At 40.5% G+C, this 15,686-nt stretch overlaps 1 protein-coding gene across 1 annotated transcript in view; it reads right to left on the bottom strand.

Moving 5' to 3' along the window:
* LOC113134103 (uncharacterized) overlaps positions 1-9,474 on the bottom strand; it is a 30,279-nt gene extending 20,805 nt beyond the window's left edge. The window contains exon 1 of the mRNA XM_026313339.1: positions 9,343-9,474. Coding sequence (XP_026169124.1) covers positions 9,343-9,474 — 132 coding nt within the window. The remainder of the gene's footprint in view (positions 1-9,342) is intronic.
* Between the last annotated feature and the right edge of the window lie 6,212 nt (positions 9,475-15,686).

Below are 15,686 nucleotides of genomic sequence, written 5' to 3' on the forward strand. Positions count from 1 at the left end.
GAAGTTGGTCATTGAAAATTCCACGGTCCATTGCTGAAAGCTAAGAAACATGCGGAGGGTGGGCGTGTGAAGCCTGTTGTCTTGGCTACAGGTGTTAGTGAAACTGCAAATGTGGAGGGGTCATTTATTCCTTTTGTTAGGAATGGATTTTTGAAATGCTATGCGGTTTCCTGAAATTTTCCTTGTATGTGCAGTGACGTGAGTGATGGGTCGGACTGTTATGGAGACTTCTGGAGAGGTTGAGAGTGTCTTGTCACACTTGCCTGAAATTCCTCTTTCTATTTCTCACGAGTTACAGAATGAGCAGAAGGTAGATCCTTCTTTGGAGAAATTGACTGCATCGATATTATCAGTGGATGATATAAAAGATGTTGTTAATGGTTATTTTTTTCGGGATGGCATTTTAATAAGGAAGTGGGTGCCCCATGGTGAAGATTTTGTGGGGGAGCCCATGTCCCAAGTTGTGATTCCATCCAGATTTCGCGATCAAAACTGGCCAGTTAAAACTGGCTCATGATGGTTCTGGACATTTAGGAGTCAGAAAAACATATGATAGAATTTTGCAACATTTTTTTTGGCTATGGATGAAGAAGGATGTTTCCGCATTGAATATCTGATTATTGACTGTGTTGGGCTGTTGCCTCGTTCAAGATCAGGTTTCCAGTACATGATAACGGTCATGTGTCAAAGCACAAGATATCCAGCAGCTTATCCATTGCGTACCATCACAGCTAGATCAGTTGTAAAAGCTCTAACTCAGTTTATTTCTGTGTTTGGGATTCCAAGGGTTATTCAAACTGATCAAGGTTCTAACTTTACATCTCACCTGTTAGCCCAGGTGTTAAAGTTATTGGGGATCTGTCATAACTACTCTTCTGCTTATCATACACAGAGCCAAGGGGCTTTAGTGCATTTCCATCAAACTCTGAAGTCTTTTTTATGTGCTTATTGTACAGAGCTGGACAGTGACTGGGAAGAGGGGTTACCGTGGTTGCTCTTGCTGGCACGGGAAGTGGTGCAGGAAAGCACTGGGTTTAGCCCAAATAATCTAGTGCTTGGCCACACGGTTTGAGGCCCATTGTCTGTGTTTAAGGATGGGTGGACGACCAGGTTTTGGCTCTTTGCCCGGTGGTGAGTTCTTCTTTTCAGGCAAAGTTTTCTGGTCCATATACCGTAGTAAAACGTGTTTCGGATCAGAATTACTTGATTTCGATTCCTGGTAGTAGGAAGTCTGTAAAAATGTTCCATGTGAATTTATTGAAACCATTTTATGCTCACTCTTGTGGGGTGCGGAGTGCTGCCCAGTCTGAATCACCACTATCACGACCTGTCTTGGTGACGGACACCATGGGTGTAGTTTCAGTTAAGAGTGCAGATAATGCTATTCTTGAAGAGCTGTTGTCTGGCCGATTGAAAAACTCTGAGGCTCTTAAAAACCTAAAGCGGTTATTTGGTCATTTATCTGAATCTCAGGCTGTGGAATTTGAGAAGCTTATTTTAGAGTATCCTGCGTTATTTGGGGATGTGCCTTCTCGCACAGATTGGATTGAGCATGATATTGACATGGGTGACGCACAACCTCTACGTCAACATTTTTACAGAGTTTCTCCTGAGAAGTGACGATATTTGGATGTTGAGGTAGAATATATGGTCACTAATGATATTGCGTCTCCTTCCTTAGCTAGTTGGGCTTCTCCTTGCTTGTTGGTGCCTAAAAGTGATAACACTCCAAGGTTTTGTACAGACTTCAGAAAAGTAAATAGGGTAACAAAGCCGGATTCCTTTCCGTTGCCACGTATGGAGGACTGTAAAGACCAGGTTGGGGCAGCCAAGTATGTAAGCAGGTTTGACCTCCTGAAAGGTTACTGGCAGGTACCTCTGTCCAAAAGGGTGCAGGAGATCGCATCTTTTATTACCCCAAATGGGCTGTATTCATATAAGTATAATATATATATATATATAAATATAATTCATATAAGGCAGAGCCTTTAGCTATCAAGCTCCTCTCCTGTGGAACCAGCTCTCAGCCTGGGTTCAGGACGCAGACACTCTCTGTACTTTTAAGGCTAGACTTAAAACCTTCCTCTTTGACAAAGCATATAGTTAGGGCTGGCTTCAGGCAACCCTGAGCCATCCCTTAGTTAGTTATGCTGCTATAGGCCTAGACTGCCCGAGGACCATCGGTGCACTGAGCCCCCCCCACCCCTTCTCTCCCACCTCATGTATATTCCACCATTGAATGTTACTAACCTTGTGCTCTCTCTCTCCCCTAGTTTGTGCTCTCTCCCTCTCTCTCTGTTCTCTCTGTACCTTCTGCAGGTGTCCCTGGTCCTGGAGCTGTATATCGCTGATGTGCAGTTACTGGCCCCACCAACTTGCAGTGTCTATTTGTTGTTTATTGTTGCTGTTCTTTTCTCTCTGCTCTATCCACTCACCCCAACCGGTCGAGGCAGATGGCCGCCCAAACTGAGCCCGGTTCTGCTGGAGGTTTTTTTTTCTTCCGTTAAAGGGAGTTTTTTCCTCTCCACTGTCGGCAAGTGCTTGCTCATAAGGGAATTGTTGGGTTCTTAGTTTTAGTTTTTGTAAAGTGCCTTGAGATGATTTGTATTGTGATTTGGCGCTATACAAATAAAATTGAATTGAATTGAATTGAATTGATGCCCTTTGGATTAAGGAATACACCTGCCACTTTTCAATGTTTGATGAATCGTGTTGTGACTGGATTGGTTGGCTGTGCCGTTTATCTGGATGACTTGGTAGTGTATAGTGACTCTTGGGTTTCTCACATGCAAAGAGTAAAGGCACTCTTTGAGAGGCTGGCCGAGGCTAAGCTCACTATAAATCTTGCTAAATGTGAATTTGCCCAGGCTACAGTGACTTATCTTGGACGAGTAGTTGGTCAGGGCCAAGTGGCCTCGGTACATGTAAAAGTGTTGGCCATTGAGCAGTTTCCATGTTCTACAACTAAAACGTGGGGCAGTCGTGGCTAGTCGAGTCTCAGGTCCGGCAGGAATTGTCGGTGGGCAGAGTGAACAGCCAGCGCTCTGTCCACCCTCAATGCCACGACTGAGGTGAGACCCTTGAGCAAGGCACTTGACCCCCACATTGGCTGCCCACTGCTCCAGGTGTGTGTGCACGGTGTGTTTGTGTGTTTACTACTGTGTGTGTGCACTTGGGTCCCCTTGTGGGACTAATAAGGGAATTAAGTTTAAGTTTAAAAAGAGCTAATGAGATTTCTGGGCATGGTAGGATACTATCATTTTGTAAGAATTTCTCTACAGTTGTTGCACCCCTTACGGATTTGTTGAAAGCTAGAACTGCATTTGTCTGGACTACACAGTGCCAAGAAGCCTTTGATAATGTAAAGTATCTTTTGTGTTCTGCACCAGTGTTGGCTGCACCATGTTTTGATCTTCCTTTTGTCTTGCAGGTGGATGCAAGTTATGAGGGTGCGGGAGCTGTGCTGATGCAGAGCGATGAGCGGGGGATTGATAAGGCAGTCAGTTACTTCTCAAAGAAGTTGAATTGACATCAGATAAATTACTCAGTTGTTGAGAAGGAAGCCCTGGCTTTGATCTGGGCTTTGCAACATTTTGCAGTATATGTTGCTTCTGACAGTGCACCAGTGGTGGTATATACAGACCACAACCCTTTGAATAAGAATAACAGGAATAAGAAAACCTTTATTTGTCCCACAATGGGGAAATTGCATTGTTGCAACAGTAAGTACAGTACACAGCAGAGAGCCAGAAGCAGCAAGATGTGAGATAAATAGGAAATTAAAAATATTAAAGAAGTACTAAGTACCTTTTTGCATAGCGTGTGATGCCCTAATCAGAGAATATGTTGTTGTTTAGATGGTTATTAGATGGTTGTTGTTTCTGCACTCTTATAATTTGGATATTCGTCACATTAAAGGCTGTGACAATGTTGTTGCAGATGCATTGTCACGGGCCCCACTTTCAGGATAGAAATGATTTGGGGACCAAATGGGGGTAGGTTGAAACATCGGGATAATAAGTGTTTTTGTTGTTTATGTTTGGGTTGATTATTTTTTGTGTTTTGACAGTGTCCTTGTAGGACTCTTGTCTTATGTGAGGGGGGATTACGACCCCCACCTTGCTTTTAATGTTCTTTTGCAGGTGGTGAAGGTGGGTGTGATCCAGAGGCGGAGCTGAGGGAGTGAGTTTCCTGAGTCATTAGTGGAGCAGGCACACCTGGGCCCCGTGTGCTGGCTCTTTTAAACGGCTGGGGAGCTCAATCCTGTCTCTCTCCTCTTCCAGAAGCACCTACCTGGCGTTTGGGCAATGGGGGTTTGATGTTTTAGGGCTAAGAATAAACATACTAATTGGCTTTTTGTGTGCATCTCCCTTTGTTGTGTCATGGCCATGCGGCTCGTTTTGTGACACAAGCATATACATAAAACAGTGGATTAAAGAGTATACTGCATATATGGACTATCATTGTTAGTGGGCAACTCAGTCCTTTATATTGTTACCATGGTGGCACTCTGTGGGCTGTGAGTGGGTTAGCAGAATATTATGGTCTGTTATTCCAGGCATGTGCTGTTGACAGATGGGAGTTATTGCTATGGTAACACTAAGTATAGCTGCAGAAGCAGGGAAGCTGCTAAGTCAGTTTTCTTCCAGTTAAGTCACAATGTTCAGAGCAATATCAAATTACAGTATTTATCCACTGAAGATCCACTGACACCTTGTACACACTTCAAAAGTTATATTTATCAGTCGATGTGAAGACATCACTTTTTTTCCTTTGCTTTACACAGCCAGAAGATTCTGATTGTGTTTACTGATATCTCACCTTTATGGTTAAGGTTTAGTTACATTGGTTTACTCATTTAATCTCCACTTTTGGTTCTTAAAGGCAGTGGTTATGATTAAAAGCATTGACTGCTGGTACAGACAGGATACAACCCTAGATGTCAGCCTCAGAATTCTATACAAATAGATATCAAATGAGGAGAGTGTTAATGGGGTTAGTATCTTTATTGTCATTAATATGTCTTAATGCCACACACAACTCATTTTTGACAAAGAATTGATATTATTGCAAAATGTTACTAAACACGTCAGGAAAAAGTGTACCCTATGTGTTTGAACAAACAACCAATAATGTCATTGTTTATGGATGGTGTCACAATGCCATTTTAAACCTGTTGTTCAGAGTTAATCTTGTTTTTAAGTGACAGTGCTGCTTATTTCATGAATAATTTCTAAGTATGGATAACAGTCAATACCACTCTCTCACACAGGCTTTCTATCAGTGCTCTATCATACTGAGCTCTGTGTAAGGTGAGGAAACAAGACTGATTCATGACTGGAATAAAATCAAAGTCTGGAGTGACTGCCAGAACTTGCTGACTGTTGCAACACATATCTGCCAGGCTCAATCAAATCTCACAGGGTATTGCATACTACATAAAAGCTGCAGAAACAACTTCACGCTTAAAATATGTAGTCTAGCTTTCCAACACCATTATTCACTGTAGGTCACTACGCAAACAGCAGCTTGTAACTAACCTTTGTCATAGCAGACATTTTGACTTGTCATAGCAGAAAAAGCCCAGGTGTAACAACATTAACAATGGGTTTGTTCTCTTTAGGTCTGCTATAAGCCAACAGAGTGAATCAACATGCACATAGCATGAACAGCCCAGATACAGACAGCCTGAATGGAATTCAGGAATGAATAATGCTGCACTTCCACTGCTCTAACCTAACACTGCCAGTTGATCTCTTTCTTGTCATCCTGCCAGGTTAGAGATTTTGGGAACATGTGGTAAATCCGATCAGAGCCCATTAGGTATTTTTCTAGCCATTATTTGGTATTAGTTGAATGAATTACAAACTGATGGATGAGCTCTGATTTCATTTAGTTTTGCCAGAGTACAGCTGTTGTCTACATCTGCCTGTCTCTCATATAACCTTGAGCTGCAGGATCTGTTGCTGAAGTTGGCTGCAATTATTATTGTCACTTATAACCACCTGCACTGCAATTATTAACAGTATGATATATTTTCAAACATCTTCATCCTTGACCTGACACTTTGAATGTTTCTTTGTGAGCTGTGAATGTCCACTGTCAAGGATATACATACTGTAAGTATGGCATTACATCAATGTCAAAACGAGAGGGCACAAGAACACAGGGTGAAAAATATATACCTGCACGTTTTAACAGTTTGCAAACACAAATATCCCACTTACAAGTGCAAATGTGAAGCTTGCGAGCACAAAAGAACTGTGTGTATGTTTAACATATCATACTCAAACTCTCCATTTGATAGTCCTCGGATGCCAAGTGCATTTCCCTTTTCACACTCTGTGCTTGACTGCAGTGTTAATTTCGTTGACGAAATATTTTCATTACAATTTTCGTCGACACGTTTTTACTGACGAAAACGAGACAATAACAAAACAATTAAGTGATGATGACGAAAACTATAATTAAAGTATATTGACATTTTTGTTAACTAATAAAAACTAGACGAAAATGTGAGTGAGACGTTTTTGGAAAAGATCCAATCAGAATTACGTGTAAGATGCATGCGCACATTTGAAAAGTAACTGATCCACCCGGCGACGCGGGATGCACGAGTACACGACATCATCATAGCCTACATTGGGTTTCTGTCTGACTTAAACTATAATGAAATGGCAACAGCTGGGAGAAAACAAAGAGAAGATATATGGGTCAGTTTCATGTTTGATGCAATGGCATTACTGCTAAATACAGTTTTTCTTTTAAATATTGTTGAGTTGCACTTTTGCTTTAAAGAATGAAGAATGTCATATGCAGGTTATAAACAATACATATCTAATTTTTGGTCTTTTATGGAAAGGCCATATTCCATATGTTTAATGAAATTTGTTTTTATTTAATTTTAAGTTATTTTGTAATAGTTTAACTAAATTACACTTAAATTAAACCCAATAGATTTTAGTTAGTCGACTAAAATTTTATGCTGTTTAGTCAACTAAAACTAGACTAAAACTAAAACAAAGCAGATGACTAAAATATGACTAAACCTAAAATTGCACTTTAGTCAAAAGACTATGACTAAAACTAAATTAAAATCTGCTGTCAAAATTAACACTGCTTGACTGACATTTTTGTGCACGAAATAACATGGGGGGTTGCTTTGAGGGTGGGCTCATGGATGTTTCTCAGTAAATGCTATTGGTTACTTTTGTGATGCAATAAAACTGGATAAGCAATTGTCGGCGTCTTTGTATCAGACATATAGTATCGTATAGTGATTAATTTAATAACCCTATAACGCCAAATGTATCATATATGATACATGAGTTTTTGAGCCCTCAAAATTACTAAAAATTGCATTGTATCACATATGATACAAATTGAAACTCATGTACAGAAATTAATATTTGAAATTTTTTTTGTTGTTGTTCAGAATGACCAATAAAGGCTCCAGTTTCAAAGAATTAGAATTTTCTATGAATTGTTTAATGGCTTGGGCTTTACAGGGTTAATGACACTGAGCAGCTGAGGGTGAGCTTAAATCAGAAAAGGTGCGTTAATAAAACAGAAAGGCATCTTGGGGTAACAGACTTAAGACACATATTTGCCATTAGCTGTAATGTTACCCCATGACTTATATTTTGTGTCTGCTTTCCTTCAGACTTTAACTGTGAAAATGATTTACTCTGAGCTCCCAAACACGTCTCCCAATGCCGTTTAAGACGTTTGTAGTATCAATTTTGGTTTCCCAGAATGTACACATTGGAGGTAATGTTAGTGATAGTAAAATTAGCACTGGCTTTCACTGAGTCATCATACGCATTTCCAGGGCAAATTAGTGCTGGGGTGGTCCATCAGGAGGCTGTTAGGCTGCTACATGAACTTGGTGTCTTCACAGCTACATGCAAATGTACTCTATATGTCCAGTTAAATAACACTGAACTAACGTTAGCTAATCAGACATCACATCATACTAACATCTACATCTGAGGTTTTAACACTATCATCAGCTTATAGAATGACTATATCAATACACACTTAAATAATGAACGTTACCAAAAGATAGAGCACAGTGTTGATATATTCAGACAGTCTTTTTCTTCTGCTTTGGTGTGTAATAGTAGATGGCATCCCTAGGTTGCATTACTGCCAGCTAATGTGTGAATACTATACCACCATCCTATTTTATACACTCAGTCCTACTCTTTCCAAATTCAACTCTACTTATACTCATCTCTGATCATTGTGAAACATATCCACCCTTTCCCTAGAGTATTTACTGCATGATATAATGACATGTTTTTCAGATGCTCGCCCTTGGTTGCCATCTTGAACTTCTGGAGAAGTTGTCAATCAATCACTGTCAATCATTCAATGTACAGTCAATCACAAGCCTGTAAGTGGGATATTTGCACTTGCAAACTGTTAAAATGTGCAAGTTATATTTTTCACCATGCAATGCCTTACATAAGAGAGAGATCTGTTGACAGTGCTTGTGGTGCCTCTCCACTCATTTGGTCTATTTAGTCTCAATATAGTGAATCTGCAATTCTTCAGAGAAGTCGCACCATATTAGTAAGGATTGGAGAGATGTTAGCTGCACAGCAGCTGTCAGGTCTAATCCGCATTTCTGATTGCTGCTTGTCTGGATTTGATCCAGCAACTTTTTGGATTACTAAGAAACCTCTCTAACCTCTGTCCACTTTTGCAACTTCCCTTTCAATTTCAGATTTAGAACATATAAAAGCCAGTTTCTATTCAGAATTGCACTGCCATAAAGGGCATTAACATCTAAAGCCACTGTTTGATATAATATTTAGTCTGTCACCTCTGTGCGTGTGTGTGTGTGTGTGTGTGCGCGCGCGTGTGTATTCACAGAGCAGTTTAAAGCAGAGATGAGGAATAAGTAATGGTACCTAGTCTCATTAGTTCGCATTCAACAATTCACTATTGTATTCGATTCTCTAGTGTTGTTCTGTCAGTTACATCTGTTCCATTGTGTTCTTTATTTCGCCCTGTAGTTACATTCTAGAAACATTCCCTGCTACACCATTGTCTTCTTTTACATTCTGTCACAGGAGTACCGAGCTAAGTGTGTTATATAAGACCTGCTTGTACTGGGCACAGCACCAAAATTCGTGACAGATAAGCGTACATACAGAAGTCGAGAAAACGGGCTTTGATGGTAATTCAAGCTGAGCATCGGCTAAGCTTTTGGTGGCCGCCAAAACATCCCCAAATCTCCTGCGCACGAGGAGTAGGCCGTAAACGCCCCAGAAAAAACGTGCTTGATATTAAAGACGTTGCTGCCTTGTGTCATCGATGTGTTTATTTACCTACCAACAGCTTCCAGCACAGCAGCCAAAACGAGATCATCTCCAGGCGACCGCGGCGCGCGCATTCCTCACCACTTCTCCCCAGCGGCAGCGCGAGCAGCCAGGCGGCCACCCGCTGGCGCGAGGAGGGACGCATGCAAGCCGACGGCTGCGATGCGTTTATGTTTGAGTGGTGGAGAGAGGTAGAGAGTGAAGGCAGATGAACAGAGAGAGAGAGAGAGAAGAGAGAGAGAGAGGGAGGAAGACTATATCGACCTGTGCTATTATGTTGTCAGTGAATTAGAGCAGAAGAGATAAATCTATATTGGCAGGCTGCTCTCTCTCTCTCTCTCTCTCTCTCTCTCTCTCTTTCTCTCTCTATCTATCTATCTATCTATCTATCTAGCTATCATCTGCTCCACGCGTGTGCTGCATCTGGCCATTCACGCCCTCCAGGCTCCAATACTGTACGAGTCACCTTTACAAGTAGGCTAGGCCTATAGTGATGTAACATTCACAAACTCACAATCTGATTGGCTGTGTTAGGGTGAGATCACGATTGACTGCACTTTTAATACAACTAAATGAGGTTGGTAGTGCTTGAGAACATTCCATTAATTTTCACTTTAGTTTAATAAATTGTATGGAGGTCTACATTCAAGATTTGGGAATGATGCTGTGGCCCAGATTAAAGACATTATTTGTGGAATCCAATACCATACAGACCAATGCCTATTAGAGTACACCCTGATTTGACATGCATTCACTGGTAAATATTGATGCCTCAGATTTTGTACTTTTTCACTTGTAGGCCCAGGTGTGTAGTTTTCCAGATGAGTAGCTATGATCACCTGGCACATGCTTTTCTTGGTTTCTGTACATCAGTATTCCAACTATGACTGTTATGAAAGTCCCAGGAGAAGTCATCGAAATTTAATGACCCTGCTAGAGTTTGATCCATGATCTTTAACAGTTACTGATGGACTGTTATGTAATGTGTGTGATTGTGTGTGTGTGTGTGTGTGTGTGCGTGTGTGGTGCTGGTGGCGGCGGGGAAGGGGGGGGGGGGGGGGGGGCAGGGGTGAACTGAGGTAAGGTTGTCAAATCACATCTGGCTGAACGGACCAAATGCAAACACTAATACATTTGGACACACCATTGAATTGAATGAGAAAGTGTGTCCAAACTTTTGACTAGTAGTGTATATTAGGTGCCAGCCAGACAGATGAACTGGAAGAGAGGGAGACTGAGAGAAAGACATGGGGAGACAAAATTCACTATTGAACTGCCACCAAAGTGATGTAATGATTTAGGCTTAATTCTGGCAACAATTTGCTTTGAACCTCAATAAATACATGCTGTAATCATTACATCAGTTCAGGGATTATTCAGGGATTATTCTAAATTAGAATGAAGTAGTTCATAGTTTCCCTTAAAAAAACTATCGCTATTGCAGATGATTATAATTAATTGTCTCACATGTGGGCAAATTCTAATGGGTGTCTTTAGAATGTGTAGTAAAACAAGAACAAGCTGAGTCTGGACCAAATATATCTATCTTGTGGTCTCTGTAATACGGAATAATAGATATGCAATTTGTTAATTCTCTTGGAATCAAATAAATGTGCACACTTCCTGTTCATATAATCAATATTATCTCACTCAGCGATGTCACAGCAGGGTTGCTTCACAGCTGTCAAAGGCAAAACAGCTGGTGTGGTAGAACAATTTTAAACTTTTAAACTCTTACAGCTTGTGCATTATAAGTATGGCACTTTGTAACTTTGTTGCAATGGGGGTTTTTTTAGTATGGTGGCACTGTTCAGTCCCTATAGTCTGTTGACTTCTTTCCGTGTTTTCTGTCCTTGGTCACTAGCACCATCAACCCCTGTCTGTAACTTTTTATGGAGCAATTTGTCCTCCAATAGAGCTGGTTAAATAGGGGCTACTAGTACATGATGCAAGATAAATAATAAACTCTCCTCTATTTAGTTTTTTTTCTCTTGGTGTCATGAAAGCTCAGTATTTTAAAGACTACTTGCTGCTCAAACATATGAGTTTGTGTGTCAAATTACACAAGTTGAATTTGATTCAAGACAGACTTGAGTACACTCACTTATGCATTGAATTATTCAATGTGAACTGATTTTGCTGTGGAATTTTGCAGTTTTCTATGTTGGTAAAATATAAAATTACTGCTGTTGTTTGTTGGCAACAAGCACTGTGGATTCTTTTTTAAAAGGGCTGCACTGTGAGTTGAAATTCCTGAGCTGTTTGTAGGTGCAGCTGGTAATGCATGTGACTCAGTATTCTTTAAAGTACACTGAGGGTCTTTTAAGTAATATTAATACCTGAATAACTAAAGTGGAGAAATATAACCACATCATCAGACAGTTGTCTCTTAATATAAGTATCAACATACGTTTACATGGCAAAATGCCTATGTTGTGATTGTTTTGCATGCAGAGTTCAAATCATTCCACACGTTTCTGTTTTGACAAGTACATGAAGGGCATAGTCACAGCTAGATGCTTGTTTTCTCTCCATTTGATTCTGTGTGAACATGAGCTTTGTTTTTTTGCATTGCTCAATGATAGATCAGTGAAGCCATGAGACAAATATTGAACAAACATACCCCATGGGTTAAGACATGGGTCTTAGGGCAATGGGTTGAATAGTCATTTCCCCATTTTTAGGCATTACAGCATATTTGCAAGTGGTAGATACAAATATTCCACTGGTGTTCTGCAAATTCCATCGAAGACCACTGTGACAGATTGTCCAACAGGTAAACTATATCTTCAAGGATGGAGCCTTGTAAAATTTCTTCTGAAAACTGTGGTTGGATATTATATTAAATTAATGAACACTAAAAGTTGCATCAAATAAACTTAAGCAATGTCACTAAACACTAATCCAAAATACCAAGGCTTGTTCCAAGTAAAAAAAGAAACTCACTGGTCTTCAATTTCTCGATGTATTTCAGAAGATACTTCTTGAGCAAAGATCTATTTTTGCAGTCATTTTTTTCTACTTTTTTCCCACTTCTATCTTTGTTAGTTATGTCTCAGATTTATCAGAATGTCTTTAGACATAAATGTGGCTGTCTGGATGAAGTGTGAGTGGCAGTTATTTTCAAATGCCCAAATAACTGTCCGGAAAGGCTACTGATAACCACACTCATTAGGTCTAATGATGCTACTGCTAGTACAGACATGTATATGTGTTTTATGTTGAGCATTAAACATCTAAGAATCTTTAAAAAGAAGCATGTTTTGGATTCTGAAAGACTGAAAATCAAACCTGCCTTAGACAATGTTAAATTAGGTGATCTCATGACCAGGGTTGAAAGCCTGAGAAATGGATGTGCTTGATTTCCAAAGTTTTATCCTTGATTTAACTTCAGATCAGATAATAAATATTACTACAGTATAAATGCAAAATACAAAATACAAAATGACCTCTCCATAAGAAATGGGATGCTAACTATTGCTGAGCTTCTCAACAGAACATTGTGTGAACATCGTATGATGTGAACATACAGCTCTACTCAAATGTAAAAAACAAATAGAAAATCACAGCAATATCTTGACATTAGCAGTTATAATTTCATCGTCTTGCCAATGTGTTTCCTAAGTCCTACAAAAAACTTTAAAAGGCAAGCATAAGCACAGACAACATAACTAGATATGTCCTACCTGCTGTTCCAGTTGTGGATGTGGTGTGTGTCAGCTTTGTACAGTGATATAAATCTATTTCTATCCCACTGCTCTCTTCTCCTTTATATTATTACTCTTTATCCTTTATACCCCCCACCGTCCTGCATACATCTCAGTGCCAGCAGGGGGCATATTGCATATTGAGTGTGTGTGGGCAGCATCCAATCAGAAAACAGCAGCTTTGGTGACATTTGCAGCACACAGGTTTAGTCTCACATTGACACACTTATTATAGCATGGATACAGGCATACACACACATGCACACAAGTGAAGCACATCTATCATCTGTGACCATCTTAGCCAACCTTTCAGAGGATTAGTCTGTTTTCTCTCCCTCGGCAAGCATGTGCAGAATGCATGTCTCTTACATCATTGTGATTTTGTGTCTAATGCAGCACAACAATCCTTGAGTTCCAAATAAGGCAGGCTAAAACAGTTAATGATGTCATACTGTTTTACATGCAATGCTGTGTGGGGTGAGAATGTTATGTAATATACTGATGTACAAACGCAATGTGTAGTATTTTTTATTCACAACTACATTGGATATTAGCTTTGGGTTACAAACATGAAATATAAAAATAACATGTGATCTTATGATATATTATCTGGGTAATGATTCTAATTTAATTTAATTTGTTTTTGTGTGATTTAAAAGACATATCATGGTCAAAATGTCAACCTGCACCCATTACTGAGTTTTATTCTGAAGTTTTTCCTGTCCTCTATGGGTTCCTTTGTGTATCTACTCTTACTTCCTTAGTCAATGTCCTGATTGCCTGTGCATATATCTAGTTAGCATCTTGTGCTTCTGTATATTAACCCTGTTACTTTGGTTACTGCTTTAATCCCTCTGTTCCTAGATTTACTCTTTGTATTGCTGGATTTATGTAGGGTGGTTGCTTGTTCTTTCCCTGTCCTCTGTATTTTTAGCTTTTCCTGAGAACCACTGTTCTATAGACTTTTTCGTGGAAGACTATATCAGACTCCTCAGTCTACATTGTGTTTCCCTTGCCCGTTAAATCCCTCTTTGGATTTAATTGCACTGCATTGTGTGCTCTTTGTGCAAGCTAAAACCATGACATTATGAACAAGCCAAAATGGACCCAGCAGCCAGAGCCAGAGAATTAAAAGTATTCTGGATTTAAGTAAAATCACTAAACACTGACTTGAAAGCCACTGCTGACATCAACAGGAGCATTGACACTTGTTCCTGCATTGAGCAGCTATGTCAGAATTGACCATGTCTGATGCAAGAGTGGGGCATGACCCAGTTTGTGGCCTCTACTGCCAAATTGCGTGCTACAACAGAGGGGCTATGGGCTGCACAAATTCCCCTAACCCCCCTACGGGAGTTGATATTCCCAGAGTTCCAGTCTTCCCCTGTTCTGGTGTTATAATCTGCTCCTCTGTTGGCCCTCCTACCTTTCTCAGTGTGTTTGGTCCTCAGTCTCCAAGTGTATTTCTACCCCAGTCTCTCAATACACATCAGTCTCAGTGTACCTCTACCCCAGTCTCCCAGCATGTCTCTACTCCTGCCCCCGAGTTCTCTTCAGAGCTCTGAAACCAACTAAGACCTGGGTTATCTGGATAAAGCTAGGGCTTAAGCTCAATACACAGGACATGTGTGTGCAAGCCAGACCTGCTAGAGCTCAGGCATATCCTCAGCCAGCTTCATCAGTCCTTCGCAGCTCCTCCAACAGGTCTTGAAGACAGCGTTGCCAACAGGATGCACCTTCGCCAAAAGCCCCAGCTTCACCTAAGTCCCCTGCTTTCCAGTATGAGTCCCAGCCTAGGCCACAGCCCTGATCTTCACCACCACCTCAGTTAATGCACACATGCCACATTACCCGGTGCCAAAGTTGTCACCTCAGCAAGGTAAGGGCCCCCATTGGAATCCCAAAACTTTAGCAGTCAGGGAGGGGCATGTCTTATCCAAGCAGTCTGAAGCCAAGACTGGTCTGCAGACTGGTTAAAAAAATAATTCACAGTTCTACTGAAGGCTAAAGCTATATCATTAGATAACATATTGCTGAGGCTCTGAGGTTTTTAGGCCCAAATACATTAACTTTAGCTTTCTATGAATTTAGAAGTAAAAGGTTACTGGTCATCCAGGCCTTTATGTCTTTATGACATGCTTGAAGTCTACCTTGAAGTCTAACTATTTTCAGGTTCATCAGGTTGTATAGTTAGATATAACAGAGTGTCATCTGGAAGGCAATGTATATTAATATAGTACTTCCTATTAATTTTACCTAAGGGAAGCATGTATTGGTTGAAGAGAATCAGTTTCTTTAATCCCATTCACGTTCCCACCTCTGTCATAAGATGCTATGGTCAGTGGAGTCAAATGCAGCACTAAGATTTGGCAGGACAAGTACAGGTGGTGACTTTTAATTGTGCTGTTTCTGTAATATTATGGGCTCTAAATCTGCTAATCGATGTTAATACTAATACTCATCTATAAAAAAGTGCAGACATTAGTTGGCAGTAACATTAATGCAACCTAAGGATGCCATCCTTAGGTTGCATTAATGTTACTAAGGATGCCATCCCCTCCCCATGGACTCCCCATGGACTGCCACCTTGCCGTGGTGGGGGTTTGAGTGCCTCGACAACCCTGTGAGCTATGCTGGCTGGAGCTGTGTG

Source organism: Mastacembelus armatus, chromosome 17 (assembly GCF_900324485.2).
Source record: "Mastacembelus armatus chromosome 17, fMasArm1.2, whole genome shotgun sequence".
NCBI classification, from domain to species: domain Eukaryota; kingdom Metazoa; phylum Chordata; class Actinopteri; order Synbranchiformes; family Mastacembelidae; genus Mastacembelus; species Mastacembelus armatus.